Raw genomic sequence first — 19,058 nt, 5'->3', positions numbered from 1 at the left:
CGCGCAGCCCGGCCACTTGGGATTCGTGGGCCGGCATTTGGTTGCAGCGCAGTACCCTGAGCAGCAGGTGAGGCCGGTACCGAACGAGCAGGATTCTACACACGTCAGTCTTCGCATGCAAAGAAGCTTTAAAATCTTGATCTTACGGTATACCCCTAGGCAGGTTGGAGCAGGGATACAAGTTGTTAGGGTTGAGGAGGGGGAGGTGCGGGTGTAGGTTGTGCAGGTGCTTGGGGAGGGACAGGGTTTGTCGCCGCAGAGGTTATTGGGGCAGCCGGGGGAGGCTATTTCGTTAGTATTGTCTCTGTCTCTGTTGGATTGTAGGTGGGTGTATACCTGCTGCAAGGGTGAGGAAGAGGATGGGTGCCAGTTTGGAGAGATGCATTGTGCTGTGTTTAGTTCGGTTGTACTGTAGATGGTGATGGTGGAGGCGGGTAGATGTGAATATATATAACTACATATCTACATATCTCAGCATGTCTATGTCTTACATCACGATGGATGACATGGACAGCTGACAGATGCCATCGGCCACAGACTGTCTGAATCAATACTGTTGGTTGCGTTTCAGGGTGTTTGAGACCTATCGAATTGGAGGTTGTCCACCTCGTATAGAAAGGTTGCTTCCATGTCATGACGCAAATATGCGGAGGGAATAGGTCTGAGCTGATTCTTTGCTTGCAGATTCTTGACACATATCATTAGTCGTATGTATTTGTTTAATAGAGGCGATTGGAGGTCTGGTTGTAGCACAGTAGATTCTTGATCTGCTGAGTATGTGAGTCGAGATTGTTTAAAATAGACAGAGCACAGAGCGTAGATGAAAGACGCAAGTAGCTAGACGCATTGAAGCTCCATGTTTCTACCAAGATGCAGGATCCTGTTACATCTCATGGTCATCAACTATATATCCAAGTAACCACCCAAGACGAGTACTATCAATCTTCCGTATCATTACCTTCTGCAGCTCAATTATCGAAGTCCAATCGGCTTTTTAATAGTACAGTGACAACGCTATATACATACAATATCATACACACCCCAACTTCATCACGTAAACCTAAACAACCCCCGAAGCTTTTTCCCCACTCTCCCCCAGAAATCCCGCCCCGGCGCCTCTTCAAACTCCTTCACGACGTTGTCGTAGTGGTCCGGGTTCGTCGCCGGCCGCCGCAGCTTTGGCGGTAACGGATACCGTCTCGCGTAGCGGTCTTCCAGTAATGACGAGAGGGCATTGAGCGAGGCCTCTGAGATTTCTGTCTTGGATGGCTGTGCTTGTTGGGCTTGCGATTGTTGCGGTTGTGTGGGCTGGAGGCGGGATTGGAGGTAGGTTTGGACGGAGACGGAGGCAGGCCGGACGGCGTCGGTAGGCCAGTGTTTGAGGAGATGAGAGATGCGGTTCTGTATTGTCTGGGGGTTCAGAGTCTGTAGCTGTTAGTATGGTCTTTGCACGGTGGTGTGGAGTGAACTCACTGGTTTGCTCATGGTGAGAAACTGATGTGTTGTGCCTTGATTAATGCAAGAACAGCTGTAAATTCTCGCCCGGAAGATTCTGAGAGACGAATTAAGGATCAAGGTGTAAGCGATAGAGCTGTGGTTTTCTGTTGAGCTTGATAAAGCAGATGATGGATTGATGATATCGGAAAATCGGAGATGCCCCAGATTCCAGGCCACCATTTCAGCCACATTAATCACACCAGCCACAGTGATGTCCAGTCACCGCCACCGCTGGCTGCCTGATTAGTGAGGAGATTACGGAGACGGCGGTCGATCCCCTTCCATCCACATCCTAAGTCAACGCCTCACAAGTATCATATCGATTGTTTCTCTGCATCTCTCTGCACATTCTTTCATCTGCTTCTTTCTGTCTGCTTTCTCTCTGTCTCACACTTGTCGTTTCTTTTGTCGCATCCCGAGTGTACCCTACGTGCACCTGCTCAGCTCGTCATGAGCTCGCAGCGTTATCAAAGGGTAGGCAGCACTCATCTGATAGACGTATTTTATATCGATCCCCTGAGGATACTGACTACTCCCAGGTTAATGCCCATGACGAGGACGATGAGGTTGACTCCCATTCGTCGATTCCTTTGCAAACCGCCCCTACGCCCTCGTCTCCGCCGCCCTCGTTCCGCTCTCGTTCCTCGTCCTTCTCGTCAAGAAGACTTCTCCAGAATGACCCCCATCGAAGCGATGCAGACCAGACTCTTGCCGACGCCTTCGGTGACGCCAGCGATTCCGAGGGTGATGACGAACCTGATGACCGACAGCGACTGATGCGGGCCCATCCGGAGCAGCCAACGGGCAGTGGCGGAGAGGGGGCCCCTTCATCTGCTGCCAGCAACGAACAACCACCACAGAGAAACCAGTCGAGCTCAACCCTTCAGAGACGACCAACAATACTGCCCAGTTTCAGCACACCCTCGTCAGGCGCAGGTCGCGTGATCAGTTCGTCAAATGACGGAGTCTTTGCCAACCTGGCGGCCAAGCCAGAACGGGGAGAGAAGAACGAGGATCTGCCTCCGGTAAGCATGCTTCCTGGCATTACCAGACACAAAAAGCTGACGTCTATAGTCCTACGAAGAAGCAGCTGCAGACGCCACCCCTCCGTACTGGGAGACTACCATCTTGGCTCCCGGCATCTCGTCTGATGAGGTTTATGTGGACGGATTGCCGGTCGGGTCGATCTTCTCCTTCGTTTGGAACGCCATGATCTCGATGTCCTTCCAGCTAGTCGGCTTCCTCCTGACCTACCTCCTTCACACCACACACGCCGCGAAAAATGGCAGCAGAGCTGGTCTCGGCCTTACGTTAGTGCAGTATGGTTTCTACATGAAAGGGGGAAGTGATGGGGGATCTGACGGTGGTGCGGACTATGTTCCTCCTCCGGATCCCAACAGCCACAACTTTGATCCAACTTCAGTGTCTGATGGTTCCGGTGGCAACGGCGGAAGCGGTGCGATATCCGATATCACAACGAGCGAGTGGATTTCGTATGTCTTAATGATTGTCGGTTGGTTCATTCTCATACGCGCTATCAGCGACTTCTTACGGGCCCGACGGCATGAGCAACTAGTACTACAGAGCCCCGAGCGTGGTCTTAGCGTTCCGGTGATCGCGGAAGGCGAACGGTCCGAAACGGTTGTATAGGACAGCATCCTATCGAGACAGGTCATTCCATTTCGAATAGGTACAGCACAGCAGATCATTCAGCGGACGGATTGGAGTTCATGTCTGATATCCTTGGTTTATCTGGTCGGGCAATGGGACTAGGGCTTTCTCTCCTTCATTTTTATTCATGTCTCATTCAGTAATTATGGATTCAGCAACGGGCATAGTTTCTTTGTAGCTATTTTCGCTTCGAGATACCAATTCGATGGAAATTTGGCTTGTGCCATTGGATCCATAGATCTGCAGCCGTACTCCAGGCAGCGATTTTCGTAGATTCGCCGCACTTACGTGTCTCGTACTCTTAAAAAAAACCTGTCTTTACGATCATTGTTATTTCTAGACCTCTCTCTACTTGGCAGGTCATCATCTCTTCGATCTACTGCAATCCATGCAGATCGTCGCTGATATATAATCTCTTGGCGGTTCCTCCGCAACGGCCCAATCCTCCCGGCTTCTCCGCGATTGTTTTGTTTTGTCCAGGAACAGCCCTCCCCAGACCCTTTCAGGCGTCCAATACAGCTCACTCCGTGCGCCCCGTCACCTACCTGCCTCTGCGACGGTTCATAGTCAATCAAATGGCCATGGTCGACGGTGCGGCGGACGCAGCTTCTGCATCCTCCCCCGCCTCGGCCCATCCAAATATCCCTCAACCTCCAGTCGAGGCTCGCTCGCTCTCGTCCATCACGACCATCGCCTCCAACCCACCGGCCTATCCGCGGAATCCGGCGCAAAAGAAGTTAGATCCTCTCGTTCTCTATATTGTGCGCGTACCAGGAAGCAAAGGTATCTCCTAGGAACTGCCCCGCGCCAGTCATTCAAGCCTACTGCATTTGAGGAAGGCGGACTGTTCTGACTCGTACAGATGTATTCCTCTCGCCATTGAAGCCTCCGACGAAATCAAGCATCTCCGCAGAAGCCATCAACGCCTCCCTATACTATCTTCATGTTGCGACGCCAGAAGACGAACTGCTGTTGCAGGAGGTCGAGGAGGAGCGGGAACAACAGGCGAAACTACGAAAGGGCGATGGAGCACCGCCAGAGTTTGCGCGATTGAACAATGTCCGGCGCAAGCCTGTCCCTGGTGGTCCTCTTCCACAGACACCATTGCAGCAGGAGAATTACTCGCCGTACTCTGCTGCTGTCGACTCTCCGCCTCCACCGACCCCGCCCCGTTCGACGCTTCGTCAAGGCTTTCCCAGTTCGGAGTCAGCTACCGCTGCGACGGATATCTCCGACTACCTGGGCGACTCGCGTGGAGATATGGGAGAGACTAGAGCACCCCCGTTACCGCGCAGGCCTCTGCCGTTTGTGCCAACAGAGGAAACTCCTTCAGATCCGATCATCAACAGTCCGGCGAAGAAGAGTAATCGATGGAGCGCCCTGTCGGGGTATATCAACAATAAAGGGCTCGATAGCTGGAAGGAAAAGTATGAAGCCTTGTCAGCGGGACGTCTTAGCCTGGATAACAGTCGGCCCGAACTACGACCGCATACATCTGACGGGGCAGGGTCGAGCGCTCGCCGAGCATCGCCATCAAGGAGCCCAGGGCAGTCTCCTCACAGAAGGCCGCGCGACCACGGCCAGGCCTCAGATCGACAAGGATTTCATATTACTCTCATCCGCCGCGATCCCACTCATGGCAGTCAATGGAATGTTGCGACCATCTCCACATCCAAGACGGACAGCACCGCCGTCGACATCGAGGTGTCGACACCGGGGTATAACCGGTTCCTAGCCCAGGATGAGCCGTTTTCCCTACAGAGTCTGGGCATAAACCTCCCGTCAGATGCACATCTGCCCTCATCCACACTCAAATTTCCTACACAGTCGCACCCTGAAATTTCATCCAGGGATCCGTCCCTGCCGCGAAAATTCCGCCGCCAGCTCTGCGTATCGCGACCACATCACCACTGGGACGACTCGCGAGGCTCCCTGGATATGCCTGCCAACAGAGCCTCACTGGACACCTTCACTGGCAGTCCCACCCGGCCGCACCACCAAGCCCACTCCAAGCTGAAAAGCGGCTACTACACCTTCACCTCCCCCTGGAACGGCATCTGCACCTTCTCCACCAGCGTCAACGGCCGCAGCCTCAAATGCAAGCACATGATCCCCACGCCCTCATACCCAGGCAATGGAACCAACCCCTCCACCCCCAGCACTCCAGCCGTGACCGTCGCAGAAATCCGCTTCAACACCCCTTTCCAAGCCGGCCACCACCACCACCACCATCCGTCCAGCTCCGCCCATATCTCCCCCTTCACCCTCAGCCAGACCTCCTCCAACACCCCAGGCCACTCTTCCTCCCCGAGCCAATCATCCCACCCAAACGTACACGGTCAGGGTCCCCCCTCCTCAAAACGCAACTCTTTCGCCCATCTCCTCAACCCAACCACCTACGCCAGACCCCGCTCCCACTCCGGCACCAGCGTGAGCACCTCCTCCGTCTCATGCATACCCGGACACCCACATCCACAGAGACAAAGACAAACCCACACGCGCAACCCCTCCTCAAGCAGCACCAGCAGCGGCGCTGCAGATGACCCCGACCGTCTCGACTTCTCGCTCGCGCGCGAGCCAGCAGGCGGGGGCCTGCGCGGCAAAAGCGCCAAACTAGGTAAACTGATCGTCGAAGACGAGGGGATCAAGATGTTGGATTTGGTGGTTGCGGCGTGCATGGCTGTTTGGTGGAGGGGGTATTATCATTAACTTTTGACTTGACTCTAGGTAGCTTTAGCCTTGTTTGGATTGTTTTGCTTGCGGGGTAACTTATGTTTGCGATATGGATATATAGTAAGTCTATAGGCTGCGGCCATATATTGAAGATTGGATAGGGTCGGATGGGATAGGATGGGGAGGGGTGGTTATGTAAAGAACGATACTTGGTTGTATACGATTGGATGATAACGATTGATGGACTTGTTTTGTTTATAGAGTTTCAGTTGAATTGATGGGTCATGTATGTACTTTACTGCGCTTGAGCTTTCGAGGCGAACACAAGGTGAGGTCATGTATCTGCGTTACATTGGCACACGTGTGGACATGGTTCCGTTTCATCCAGACCAGGACAGCTACATGTTCTGCTAGGTGATGTCCAGTGGTAGTGCCTAAACAAGAGGTATAGATGAAGTGATCATATATTGAGTTTATGAACAGTGCAACAATTAACATGATACCGAGACATCCTCCAATCCTCCAACGACGATAAACGTCTATTGAACATCCATCCCCCGCTGCAACGACGATTCCAGATCGTTCGCGTGGCCGCCCGCGGCGTGCACCTCCTGAGGCTTGGGCTCCTCCTGCTTCCAGCCTCCCTGCTGGTGGTCAGGGATGGGGACGTTGGTCTGTTGAGCAATCTGCTGTTGCTGCTGCTGCGCGGCAGCGGCGGCCTGCGCCTGGGACTGCTGCCGGACAAGGTTGCGGAAACGCACCACTTCGTCGTAGATCATCTTGCGCATCTCCTGCACGTCGTCGACGACCTCGAAGTGGAAGTCGAATGTTGTTGGGCAGGTAGGCTCGTCGGAGGCGTCGTGCCAGATGTGCAGGTATGGGTGTTCCAGCGCTTCCTCAACGGAAATACGCGACGCCGGGTCAAAGGCCAGCATGCGATCGAGCAGGTCGAGTGCGTCGGGGTTAGCGTTGGGGAACAAACGCTGGAAGGGGATCTTGGGCATGAACGGCAGGTTGCGGACATATTCCTGCGCACGAGGAGATCCAATGCGGCTGAGAGTCTCCTCATTCGGAGTACCAAGGTAGTGCAGGATCTGGTTGAGCTGGTCGACGTAGTCCCGGCCTTTGAAGAAAGGACGGCCGCCGAGCAGCTCGGCCAGGATGCATCCTACAGACCACACGTCGACTATCATCATCAGCATATCGGTGGTCTAACCGCAACGAGAATCAGGTATGACATACTAGCTTTGGTGTAGCTCTGGAAGCTCAGCATAATCTCAGGAGCACGGTACCACCGGGTCGCAACGTATTCGGTCATGTAGCCGGCGTTCTCCTCGGGGTCGATTGAAAAACCACGGGCCAGACCGAAATCACAGATCTTGAGCTCGCAGTCCGCATTGACCAGCAAGTTACCGGGCTTCAGATCTCGGTGCAAGACATTGGCGGAATGGATATACTTGAGTCCACACAAAATCTGGTAGATGAAAGATTGAAAGTGTGCGTCGGTCAGGGGCTGTCCTGAACGGATGATAGCGGCCAGGTCACATTCCATCAACTCTGCATAAAATCAATCAGTGGTTGCTATGCACTCATAGAGGTCGTGGCACCCACCTTCGTATAGATAGGTTTCGTTGAAATTATCTGGTCGTGGAATGTCCATGTCGTATAGACAGGTGATCTGCAGTTCTGATCAGCCCTACCGATCTTACGAGCAAACGAGCAATTGACGTACATTGCGGTGGCCGCGGAAGTGCTGCAGAAGCTTAATCTCTCTCAATGCCCGCTTGGCCAGAATTTTCTTGCTGAAGACATTGGTAACCTTCTTGATGGCGACGCCCTCGCCAGTATGAACATTCGTGGCAGCACTACGGTCAAATGATCGTCATCAGTACTAGTCCAACGATAGATCCACGACGCTTCACCACTCCTTCTGATGTAATTCTGCCATACAGCCTCTCGACTGATACAGACAAAAACAGATACCCCGTCGCAGCCTTGAGAATACAGATAACCTACCAAACGATACCGTATGCACCCTGGCCCAGCTCCTTGGTCACATTGTACCGTTCATCCACGATAAAGTCTTGGTTGAAGACCTTGAAGACCTTCCGACCCTGTAGATCAGACATGACTCAATCCGACAGCGTTTTTTTGGTCCTGAAGCGACCGGCTTATGATCGACGAGAAAAGTCGGGGCGGGGAATCGACAGACGAGCGTCGTATGTGGCCGGAATGGAATTCGAATCGCAATGCTTCTGTGCCAACGAGAGTGAAGACGAAGGGGGTATCTCAATGGAGCAAAAACCGCAGCTGAAATTGTCGAACAAATTTAAAGAGGAAAGAGATCCGATGCAACTGAGACAGCCTTGGTGAAAGGGGAGCTGTCAGTAGTTCGAGCCCCGCAGTACAATGTGCAGCCGCAGTAACAGATCGAAACCTCGGTGGAGCGACGGAAAGAGGGCACAACAAAAAATGAAAAGTGTTCAAAAGGAGAATGAGGGGTAAGAAAGGAGGAATAGGAAGAGAGCAGGGAGGGGTTAAAAGGAGAAATAGAATGTGTTTTGATGTGAAGCTGCCCAGTTGGGGATGTGACGGGGGAGTTAATTAAGGAATGATTGGGGCCTGCAGCTGCTGGAGCGCCGGGACGTGCATCAACTTAATCAATAATCAATAGTAATCACACTGCTCCGCCGCAGTTGTAGAGAAAGAAAGCGAGACTCCATCGATGATCCTAAATCAAGATAAAAAATATACACAAAAGAAAATGAAAGAGATCCTGCATTTATGGCGAGATCATGCTACAAAAACGACTCGATGTCAAAGAGAAAAGGTGACATCGAGAACAAAGGAAGAGAGATGCCTGAGGCCCGTCCGAGACAGGAGAGGGGCTGTGGTGGGGACTCCCATGGCTCCATATTCCATGTTCCATAATGGATGGCTCTTTTGTTGTGAAGCTTGTCCAGCCAGGAATCAAAGCGCTGACCAGCCTGATCATACGGCTTGAAGTCTAGAACAAACAAAGGTCAAACTCAATTCGACAGTTTATTATTCGCTACATAGCCAGAGACATCAAAGAAATCAACAACTCCGCCATTGCTAAGTCGCATGAGAACAAAGAACGAGTATGCTTCGACCTTAATGCTAGAAGTCTCTGAGAGTATTCTGTACCGACAGACATTCAACGATTTTCGTAGAAAAACTAGGACAGAGAGGCAACGTCACCCAGATGCAGGTTTCCAGACTACTTCCAGTACTTCAGGAGGCTTCTCAGGCCCCAAGTCATGAATATAGACCTGTCGAACAGACCCAGCCTGTTGAGTTGAGTTCTGCAAGCGAAAGGACACCTTGCCTTCATCCTTTGGGCGAAATGGACCTAGACTGAACGCGAAGCCGTCCCCGCCTCTGTATTTACTATCCTCCCACGTCTTCTCCATCAGATCAACATTCCTAGGTGAAGTATACTTGATCATGGAGAACCCGTTCACCAGGAACCAGTTGTCCTTCAAGCGCCAACGATGCAGTTGACAAGCGTCGCCGCAGACGGTCGCCACCTGACCGAGCCCAACCATATCAGCATGGAACCATGATTTCCAGTGATGGACCGACAGCGGCAGCGGGCGACCGGACTCGTAGAAGCCAGAAGCATCCCCTTGGAGATCCAGCTGATACAGGTCGCGGTCCCAGGTGAGTTTCGTGTGCGTGTGGGCGTAGATGCACCTGGCGACTCTTCGGTCGCCGGTGGTCTTGAAGCTGTTGCAATCATCATACACCTTGTCAAGTTGCTCAAGGAGTGGTATTGAGAGGAAGATCCCAGCACCTCCGAAGGCCATATAACTCCAACTGAACACTTGTGCGAGATCTTCCGTCACAGCCCCGACATACTGTGGCTTCGTCGCGTCGTAGGTTGCGAGTCTGTCCACCAGATTCCGCATAGAAGGGAAGAAAGTGTCGTCGTCGATCAAGACAGCCCACTGCGTCGATGCATCACGGTGCTTGAGCAGAACCCGGAGTAGAGAGAAATACTGATCCAGTCGCTCCTCATCAGATTGAATTATAGTCAAACGGACACCCAATTCGTTGGCTCGTTGCTGCACCCTTCTTACTGGCGAGCCTGGGTCGGAGTCCACCGAAGCATATATGCGAGCGTCCGTTCCTGCCGCCCAGTGTGCAAATGCAGGAAGGGAATCATCCAGTCTTCTCAGTGTTGTCGCGACGCCGAACAGAATGTGGGACGCGTTGGGTGGTGCGACCGGTAACGGAGCTTGAATGGTCACTGCGGGAGAGCACGTCTCCGGTGATAACGGTGCTTCTTGCTCGGCTGTGTTCAGACGAATCTTCTGATAAGCGGGGAAACGAGTGGGCAGGGTGTCAGAGAATCCCGTAAAGTTCGCTGTTCGCCTCACGGCTATCTCGAGCCGTGCGTATTTTGCAGTATCATTGTACCCGTGAGATCTCAAGAGGTCGAGGTCGACATAGCAAGTGCCTTTGCTTTCTATTGAGTTGTTGCTGGAGAGTAGCGAGGGGACGAGGTTAATATCAGAGGGACTGGCAGGTCTGGAGTAAAACACGAGGGAGGCGGACACCAAGATAAAGGCGGCCGCGAGGACAAAAAGTTTCAGTGGGGATGCATGTCGCAATTGACGAAACGAATGATGAAGGTGCTGCATGATGATTCAAGCATGACTGTTGATGTGAGATATCGCCTGCTTGCGGTGAAGTCAGGACTCGCTGGAAAACGAGCGCAAAATAGTGACCTGCGTCTCCCCTTCCTGTAGAAGGGAAGTCGGGTGAATTCCCCTTTGCCAATCTTGGCAAATACGACCTGGAGTCGTTGATGGTGAAAACCCTTGACCAGACTGACCAGTCACTATCACCACTTTGATTAAGGGGTGATCGAAATTTCATAGGCCCACCATACTCATGGTGGGACCACCAGTTGGTATGTAGCGATTCATGCAGCTTGCTTCGATGTATCTATTATCCATAATACAGAGTCAGAGAACCCCATGATTCTAGATCAGAACTCTCTTCATGTCTTTATCGCTAAATACTCCAGATCTACTTTTCTGCGAGAGAGGCAAACCAATGCCTACATGAATCATAAACTTCTACGCGAGATCGCTGGCCGTAAAAATAGCGGCCCTCGAAATACGCCAACCAATAAATGCTAGATACCAGTGTCGAATGCTCTACAGAGCATTCACCAGTCTGCGCTCCTTTCTCAGAACCCGGAGCTTCTGGCGAGCCTCTTCAAGAGGAACCATGACGCCCTTGTTCTGTGTAGCAGGGTCGTCACGGTTACGGATGTTAACAGAGCGAGACTCCTTTTCTTGAGCGCCGACGACTACCCAAAGTCAGTACCATCCAAGAAAAAGAGACGGGATTCGCGATAAGACTTACCAAAGATGAAGTTGTACTGCGCTAGCTGACCAGTACGGATCTTCTTCTGCATGGTGTTACCACTGATGTCAATGTCCACATTCAGTTTATCGCCACGCAGGATTTGCTGCAGCTCCTCAACATAGTCGTTCACAGCAGGCATAACGGGGACAATCAGAATCTGACGAGGACTGATCCAGAATGGCCACTTGCCGCCAAAGTGCTCAATCAATATACCCAAGAAGCGCTCAAAGCTACCAATGATAGCTCTGTGGATGACGACGGGGCGCGCCCGACCTGGACCAGGCTCGTTGGACTTGGTCTCGCCTTCCTTCTTGGACTCTTCCATAACAGCCTGGCCCTTCTCGTTGGTCATGTACTCGAGCTTGAAGTTGATTGGTGCCTGGTAGTCCAGCTGGATAGTAGCACATTGGAACTCTCTCTTGAGAGCATCAGCAATGGTGATGTCGATCTTAGGACCATAGAATGCACCATCGCCTTCGTCAATCGTCCAGTCTTTACCCTTGAACTTGGTCATCGCAGACTTGAGCTGCTCCTCGGCATAGTTCCAGGTCTCGAGTTCGCCGAGATACTTCTCTGGGCGAGTGGAAAGCTTCAGCTTGAATGTAAAGCCGAACAGCCCGTAGATGGACTGGAGGAAATCAAAGAGACCCTCGATCTCGGAGGCAATCTGCGGCCAGTTAGTTGACTACAGAACATGAAGTTTGGCGTGAGATCCATCCTCACCTGATCCTGGGTACAGAAGATGTGGGTATCGTCTTGCTGGAACTTCCGCACACGGGTCAATCCGCTCAATGCACCGGATGCTTCATTACGGTGCAGAACACCAAAGTCCGCAATTCTCAGGGGGAGTTCTCTGTAACTCCTCTCGCGGTGGCCGAAGAGCACGAAATGTCCCGGGCAGTTCATGGGCTTAAGAGCCCATTCTCTCTTCTCTACGTCAAGCTTGAACATATCATCCTTGTAATGCGCCCAGTGACCAGATGTCTTCCAGATGCCGACGTCGTACATGTTGGGAGTCTGAACTTCCTGGTAGCCGCGCTTGCGGTACTCAGCCCGCAGAAGAGCCTGGAGCGCATTGAAAATCTTAGTTCCGTTGGGGAGGAGGAAAGGACATCCTGGAGAAACTTCATCGAAGAAGAAAAGCTCCTGGTCCTTGCCGATTCTCAAGTGATTGCGCTTCTCCGCCTCCTCCAAGAACTTCAGATGTTCCTGCATCTGCTTCTTATCGGGGAAAGCAACACCACGGATACGTTGCAGAGAGTCGTTAGTCTGATCACCAAGGAAATATGCGGAAGAGTTCTGGACATAGCAATCAGCAATGGACTCGGCAAAACGGCTTCCGCAAGATCATGTTCATACCTGCATAATCTTGAAGGTCTTGATCTTTCCTGTGTTCTGGATGTGAGGGCCTCTGCAAAGGTCGACTAGGGTACCGCATCTGTAAACCGTACTCTTTTCGCCGGTGACAAGCTTGTCAATGTAGTGCAATTTATATTTGCTGTAGGCGAACATTTTCTTGAGGTTTTCCTTCGTGACCTCCAACCGGTCGAAGCTTTGTTTTTCCTTAAAGATCCGCGACGCCCTGCTATCCAGGGCCGGCCAGTCACTCTCTCGTACAACACGGCTATTCTCTGGAGTCAGACTCTTATTCCATCACAAGGCAGACGTAGGGAAAAGTAGGAATGGCAAACTGACTTTTCCGGCATGGCCATATCGTAGAAGAAACCTTGAGGAGTGGGAGGTCCGTGGGAGAGTAGGCATCCATATTCGCATTCGCATGCCTCACCCAGGCAGTGCGCGCTCGAATGCCAGAAAACCTCCCGACCTTCGGGGCTGTCGAACGGAACATAAGAGACGGTGCAGTCGCGCTCCAGTGGACGGTTCAGATCCCAGAGTTCCTTGCCATCAATTTTTGCGAGCACGACATTGGCGCTGATATCCTTGGGGACGTCTCTCAAAAACGATCCGGGGGTGGTCTCCCAGGCTTTGGCGGGGACAGGAGAGGGGTTCCCGTCGCCGAGATCGAGAAGGACATTGATTTCCGGGTGAGGCTTGTTCTTGAGCTCTTCAAGATACTGTTGCCACAATTCTTCAAATAGCTTGTTCCGTTCAATTATGAAATCGGGGAGAGAGTCGTTATTCGAGGCTGCATTAGCTTTCGCAGCCTTTGGCGGGGCAGTGGCATTGGCTTCCTGGGCCTCTGCAGGCCGCAGTGGCAATTCTTTCGAGTCTTCAGACGGCATGGCTGTATCCGTACGTTCAGACCAGCGGTTCGAGAGACGCGCACAATAAGTAGGGGGCAGGCTCAGAACGATGACTCTTCTTCGGCCTATGCGAAGAGTCATAATAATTCAAAACGGTGAGGGGAAGGAAGGCGGTGAAGCACGTGACATTAAACTGCCCTGGCGGCTAGCGACACTTTACCGTTTCGAGGCTCCCACCATTTGAAAACTTCTCCGGACTCCGAACTCCAGACAGCTCCATCAATCGCAACACCACAATCAAGATGTCGTTTCGTGGAGGTGGCCGTGGCGGTTTCGCCTCAGGCGCCAACCGTGGTGGAAACTTTGGTGGACGCGGTGGTGAGTTTGAATAGTTGCCAATGTGGAAGATTGATGGTTGCTAACGAAATTTTCGTCGGGCAGGCCGCGGAGGATTCCAAGCACAAACTGGGCCGCCAGCACAGGTTCTGGGTAATTATACATTTGCGAGTGCATCGGGGGAGATGACGGATGACTGATTTTTTGCCAGAGATGGGTACTTTTATGCACGCTTGCGAGGGCGAGATGGTTTGCGAATCCGTGAATCCCAAGATTCCTTACTTCAACGCCCCTATCTACCTCGAGAACAAAGTACGGCATAGACTTACACCCTACCTCCTGTCGCAAACTTAAGTGACTAACCCTCTTCATCAGACCCCTATTGGCAAGGTCGACGAAGTTCTCGGTCCCATCAACCAGGTCTACTTCACCATCAAGCCTCAGGAGGGCATTGTTGCGACATCCTTTAAGCCTGGCGACAAGGTCTACATTGGAGGAGACAAGCTTCTTCCGCTTGAGAAGTACGTTCTGCATCGCCTTGATTTGCATGTTTACGTGACTAACTGTCCAATAATAGGTTCCTTCCCAAGCCTAAGCCCCCTCCGGGTATGTCGTTAGTTTCGTCTAGTTGTCGTACACTTATTCTAACTTTGTCTAGGTTCGAAACCCAAGAAGACCGTCGGTGGCAGAGGTGGTTTTGCTCGCGGAGGCGCCAGAGGTGGACGTGGTGCACCTCGTGGTGGCCGAGGCGGCGCCCCCCGAGGACGTGGAGGACCGAGGGGAGGTGGTTTCGGTGGTGGTTTTGGTGGAGGTGGTTTTGGTGGAGGCGGCTTCCGTGGTGGGAGCAGAGGTGGTGGCAGAGGAGGACCTCGTGGTGGTAGTGGAGGTTTCCGACGATAGACAGTTTGTCTTGACTAGTACTGTCTTCTTATGGCGTTATGGGAAAACGGGAGCTCTTGCAGGAACCTTTATTTTCGAGATATTTTATTATGCATATGAAAGTTTGCTGCTTCAGTTTCTGCCATGTTGTAAAATACACAGCGCGAGTCCAAGTTCGTCCGCTTGCAACAATACTACGTCCATTATCCGTTTAAGTAGAGGTTACCCAGCTTGTAACATCATCGAATGTTAAAAGCTGGAAATTTTCCCTAGCAGCATGTGGCTTGATCTTGTGGCGCAGCTTTGCACCGCCTTTCCAATGACGTCTGGACCGCCCTGGCAGCGGAGAATCTGTGCGTTTGTCAACACTGGAATCCTCAACCTGTTTCAACCTGCTACTTACCCTATAAGAGCCGTCGGATCGCTCTGAACCTACACTTTAGTTAAATTTTCCGTCATATATCGTCTACTCTTGTTCATACAGATTGAGCATGTCTCGTCGAACAGCAGCCATGTCGTCAAGTCGGTCTTCAAATAGCGGTGTCGCAGCTTCGGGTGATGGAGGTGAGTTGGATCACCAGCGGGTGCAATTGTACTGCAACATGCTCACCCATTGATTGCAGGTCAGGAAAAGCAGAAGATGCTCCTCTCGTCGGAGACGGGTCACTTTAGCTTGGTCAGGTCAGTATCTGAGTGTCCGGTGTATCAAAATACGTTGCTCATTCAAATTTCGTTCAGGGCGTTGCATCTTGCTGATTTGGTGACCGAGCTCAATGGTAAGACCTGTTCGACTAACATTATTCGTCCTTGGATGCTGACACCACTTGACAGGATTCTGTGGAGGCAAGACCGCAATCTCATTATAATCGAAATTATGAACCGACGCTGACTAGATCTTGAACAGTCATGTCCGTATTCTCGTCGATGCGTTATTGTCTAGGAGACCCACATGATCACGGTGCTATTTGGGCCGCTCTTGGTTTCATGCCCTTTGGATTATTCTTTGATTTTATGGATGGCAAAATTGCGAGATGGAGGAAGAAGTCGTCCCTCATGGGACAGGAGCTTGACTCTCTGGCGGACTTGGTATGGCAACTTCGCACTCCCCGAGGGCAGCGGACGCAGCTGACCCCTATCTTTCCACTCTAGATCTCCTTCGGCCTCGCACCGGCCGCATGCGCATTCGCTCTTGGAGCCCGCACCCTCGTCGACCATCTTCTGTTAGCGTTCTTCGTCCTTTGCGGCTTGACGCGGTTGGCCCGATTCAACGTTACCGTCGCCGTCCTTCCCAAGGATAAGACCGGCAAGTCCAAGTACTTTGAAGGCACACCGATTCCGACGACATTGGGCATCGCTTCGCTCATGGCCTACTGGGTATCTCAGGGCTGGATTCTCGAGGATCTTCCTCTTGGACTCGCCGCCCAGGGCACGCCATTTGAGTTTCACCCCGTTATTCTGCTGTTTGTCCTGCATGGATGCATGATGGTCAGCAAGTCGATAAAGATTCCCAAGCCATAGAGGCGTTGATTATCCGTACAGACGAGTTCAGGCTTGGCTGCTCAAGATCTAATTACCGTGATAGAGAGGTCTTTCTACGAACATATATACTGGAGACGACGCGAAGAACTGTTGAATACAATTTTGAAAAGTTTGCATTTGATTTGTATGCCTCCTCTGCAATCCTTTGTACCGGTTAAGCTGTTGTCGAGCTTCGCCGGAACATCTGGTAGGACCCCGGCTTCAGCGCATCAAATGAACCTTTACCGAGCACTTCCTTATCCGAGTCATATCCATTCATAATTCTTATTGAACGTTTGTCAAATACTGTTGTACAATTATGGGAGGTTATAGCAGATACCATATCCAAGCATTTCTTGAGAAACTGAGATGGGTGACAATGAGGCTGTAGTCTTCCTATATACTGCGATATATATACAGCGGGCTGCGCTGCGGCTCAGATCTTCCAGCAGCAAGACGAATATCTGCAGCTTATTCCAGAGCATGCAGCCAGGTCCTTTTAAATCTACTTCTCGATACATCAGACTAATCGTCCAGACGTGTAACGTGGACAGAGAGCCTAGTCAGCCCTTAAGCCTCAAGGCTATTGATCGACCATGAAATGCATCACTGACAATAATCCCCGTCAATTGCCGCAAACTTCCAGCCAAAGTTACAAGTTAAAGACAAAGTTGACGACTCGTACACAGGCAAACCGCAAACCTAACCAAGTGGCCAAAATGGGCGCGAGGTTGCCATGGAAGTCAGGTCTGGGATGCCGAAGCCGGGTTTCTACTAGGCAAGCAGTGCAGTGAGGCAACAGCAGCTTACATTTTCCCAATCTTTGCTTAGACAGTCACAGTGGACTCCATAAGTCGATAGATCATCGAGTTAAGACAAAATTGGACTGGATGCAGGCCTGACTGTTGTGCTGTGGGTCAATTGACAGGTTCTAGACCTGTCCGAGGGCTTTACAACTTCGTCGGGACAAATCTATATATCCGTACAGGCTATAGCTTCCGGTGGTTCCGTCTAGGTATTCCATCGTACAGTAGTTTTCCCGAGTTGAGGTGAACGTGAAATCCTGGTGTATCCGTTTGTGGTATTGAAGCTTGTTCTGGAATGATGATAGTGTCCATAGGATCGTGGCTAGAAGAACAGCACACGACCAGGGTATATCTAGATTTGGTCCTCGGAAAGTGAGCATTGATCTATTAATACCCCGTATTAGTGCGAGGTGGTAGTCCTGGGGAACCGTTCGTACTTCCAAGATCTGGTGATCTAAGGCTCTGACAGAAGTACAGATAAATCTGTTGCTGCCTCTTGACCATGAACGCCGACGCGACTATCGAGTTGCTCTAATCGCGTCAAGTTCTCGCGGCAAGTGTGATCGAATGAGGAAACTGCGACTGAAGGAGTGTGAGCGGTGAGCCTGTCTCTTTGGGCGAGGCACTTGGTCTCAATGTCTCTAGGGAACATTCCTCTCGTTTTCTGGAATGGCTGTTGCTTCCATAACGTCCATACAAAGGAGGTATCCGTCGGCATATATTCCGTATGCCACGTCATTGCATTGCAAAAATTGTCGTTATCATTTGAGTCATTTGGCAGACTTCCAGGGTTCACAAGAATATCGATTGTCCGCCCTAAGGATGATGGGTTTTAAGAAATCGCAAATGGAGCGGCGCAATCATGACCACACGTAATCCCAAGCGCCAAGTCTCAGATGAACATAAGCTGAGGGCTTTTCTCCGTATTGGGCTACAAATAGTCAGGAGTCAGGGACAGTATCCTGCTCTCATTACAGTAATGGTTCGCACTGGTGATATACGTGGGCTGCTTTTCTCGGCCTACGTTGTTCTCCCATTCAGCAGAAAATGTATGGAAACTTTTTTTGATTGATCTCTATCGACATGCGTTCGTTGGACAACGTAAGTGGCGAAGCCATGAACTAACTATCTTCGGTCTACGGAGTAAATCACGCCTGTTGGACAATGAACCGAGTTCATCATTATCGCTCACATGGGAATCAGTTCTGTCATTGGCGGAACCTTGTCGATCTGAGGATGAGCGATCGAGTTCCTTGTGCGTTACATCAGTACCCAAAGGTGGTGAACCTTACAGTTTCTTTACAGGTTCCAGCGATCCGCGTTAACCTGCAGAAGCCATGAAGGGGTTCAGACCCACACAGTCCGGGAGTGGCCGCTTGGAGCCTTGGAACTCATGGAAGCGTGGTGAGTTTGGTGACTACCAGCAGGGAGTTTTGCACGAGTTGGAAGGTTAGAGAGGAAGCTTCACTTTGTTGGACCCATATTGGTTGTGATTATTATTGTACTTGAAGAAATGTGACACATGTTGATCTGCGTTATCGGAGGGTAGGGTAGTCTAAGGAATCGGAGCTCGCATCACGGGTCTGTGTGTGTGCGAGATCCATCGGGGCGCTTGGCCGAAACAGGGATCGACGACGCCGCGTCCTTGTCATTCCAATGTGGCTGACAATGGCTTGTCGGGAATAGAGAGTGAGATACGGAGCATCTATCTACGGCAATAAATAACAAGAGAGACGACACGATGGTAAGCAGATAGATAGTTGGTTAAATAGATGGTGGGTTGATCTCGAACTTCGACTCGGGGACGAGTTGAAAAGTGTTACAAGGGCAGCAGGATGCTCTCGGGGACAGGCAGTGAATTACAAGTTATCTGTTTGCTTTGTTTCATAAGGATAGTCCAAGCATGCGACAATGAAAGCCTATCCTGGCTTTGAGACCAATAGAGGAAAAGTACATGACTTGTGTCTACTAGTAGATGACTGATTATCGCACAAGATGGACTTGCATGAACTTTGCCAGTGTACTCCGTACTCCGTATCTGAAGACTTTGGTATCCTCTCCTCAACTACAT

The 19,058-nt window shown here is 51.3% G+C and overlaps 7 protein-coding genes across 7 annotated transcripts; 3 read left to right on the top strand and 4 right to left on the bottom strand.

The window, feature by feature from the left end:
* Nucleotides 1-1,050: 1,050 nt before the first annotated feature.
* ALT_5795 (ubiquinol-cytochrome c reductase complex assembly factor 2) lies at nt 1,051-1,485 on the bottom strand (the record flags this gene model as incomplete). The annotated part of the gene is made up of 2 exons (XM_033560081.2): nt 1,051-1,425; nt 1,474-1,485. 2 exons carry the CDS (start codon nt 1,483-1,485, stop codon nt 1,051-1,053), a joined length of 387 nt encoding a protein of 128 aa, XP_033415972.2.
* A 462-nt stretch (nt 1,486-1,947) lies between these two features.
* On the top strand, nt 1,948-5,877 carry ALT_5794 (metal homeostatis BSD2 family protein; the record flags this gene model as incomplete). Its single annotated transcript, XM_089599966.1, has 6 exons — nt 1,948-1,971; nt 2,037-2,522; nt 2,572-2,990; nt 3,039-3,128; nt 3,563-3,951; nt 4,031-5,877. 6 exons carry the CDS (start codon nt 1,948-1,950, stop codon nt 5,875-5,877), a joined length of 3,255 nt encoding a protein of 1,084 aa, XP_089455843.1.
* A 503-nt stretch (nt 5,878-6,380) lies between these two features.
* On the bottom strand, nt 6,381-7,970 carry mpkA (mitogen-activated serine/threonine-protein kinase SLT2; the record flags this gene model as incomplete). Its single annotated transcript, XM_033560078.2, has 5 exons — nt 6,381-7,027; nt 7,084-7,398; nt 7,453-7,519; nt 7,574-7,706; nt 7,858-7,970. The coding sequence occupies 5 exons, from the start codon at nt 7,968-7,970 to the stop codon at nt 6,381-6,383; spliced, it is 1,275 nt and encodes a 424-aa protein (XP_033415969.1).
* Nucleotides 7,971-9,059: 1,089 nt separating this feature from the next.
* Nucleotides 9,060-10,508, bottom strand: ALT_5792 (glycosyltransferase family 31 protein; the record flags this gene model as incomplete). Its single annotated transcript, XM_033560077.2, has 1 exon — nt 9,060-10,508. The coding sequence occupies one exon, from the start codon at nt 10,506-10,508 to the stop codon at nt 9,060-9,062; it is 1,449 nt and encodes a 482-aa protein (XP_033415968.2).
* Nucleotides 10,509-11,030: 522 nt separating this feature from the next.
* On the bottom strand, nt 11,031-13,487 carry ALT_5791 (threonine--tRNA ligase THS1; the record flags this gene model as incomplete). Its single annotated transcript, XM_033560076.2, has 5 exons — nt 11,031-11,185; nt 11,242-11,911; nt 11,968-12,543; nt 12,604-12,868; nt 12,940-13,487. 5 exons carry the CDS (start codon nt 13,485-13,487, stop codon nt 11,031-11,033), a joined length of 2,214 nt encoding a protein of 737 aa, XP_033415967.2.
* A 263-nt stretch (nt 13,488-13,750) lies between these two features.
* ALT_5790 (H/ACA ribonucleoprotein complex subunit GAR1/NAF1) lies at nt 13,751-14,684 on the top strand (the record flags this gene model as incomplete). Its single annotated transcript, XM_033560075.2, has 6 exons — nt 13,751-13,826; nt 13,890-13,937; nt 13,996-14,096; nt 14,160-14,305; nt 14,362-14,390; nt 14,443-14,684. The coding sequence occupies 6 exons, from the start codon at nt 13,751-13,753 to the stop codon at nt 14,682-14,684; spliced, it is 642 nt and encodes a 213-aa protein (XP_033415966.2).
* A 491-nt stretch (nt 14,685-15,175) lies between these two features.
* On the top strand, nt 15,176-16,181 carry ALT_5789 (CDP-diacylglycerol-serine O-phosphatidyltransferase; the record flags this gene model as incomplete). Its single annotated transcript, XM_033560074.1, has 5 exons — nt 15,176-15,227; nt 15,287-15,344; nt 15,402-15,439; nt 15,568-15,749; nt 15,813-16,181. 5 exons carry the CDS (start codon nt 15,176-15,178, stop codon nt 16,179-16,181), a joined length of 699 nt encoding a protein of 232 aa, XP_033415965.1.
* Nucleotides 16,182-19,058: the final 2,877 nt, after the last annotated feature.

Source organism: Aspergillus lentulus (assembly GCF_001445615.1).
Source record: "Aspergillus lentulus DNA, contig: Alt09, strain: IFM 54703, whole genome shotgun sequence".
NCBI lineage: Eukaryota > Fungi > Ascomycota > Eurotiomycetes > Eurotiales > Aspergillaceae > Aspergillus > Aspergillus lentulus.
The sequence above is the reverse complement of the archived record's forward strand: the minus strand, read 5'-3'. Positions and strand labels throughout refer to the sequence as shown.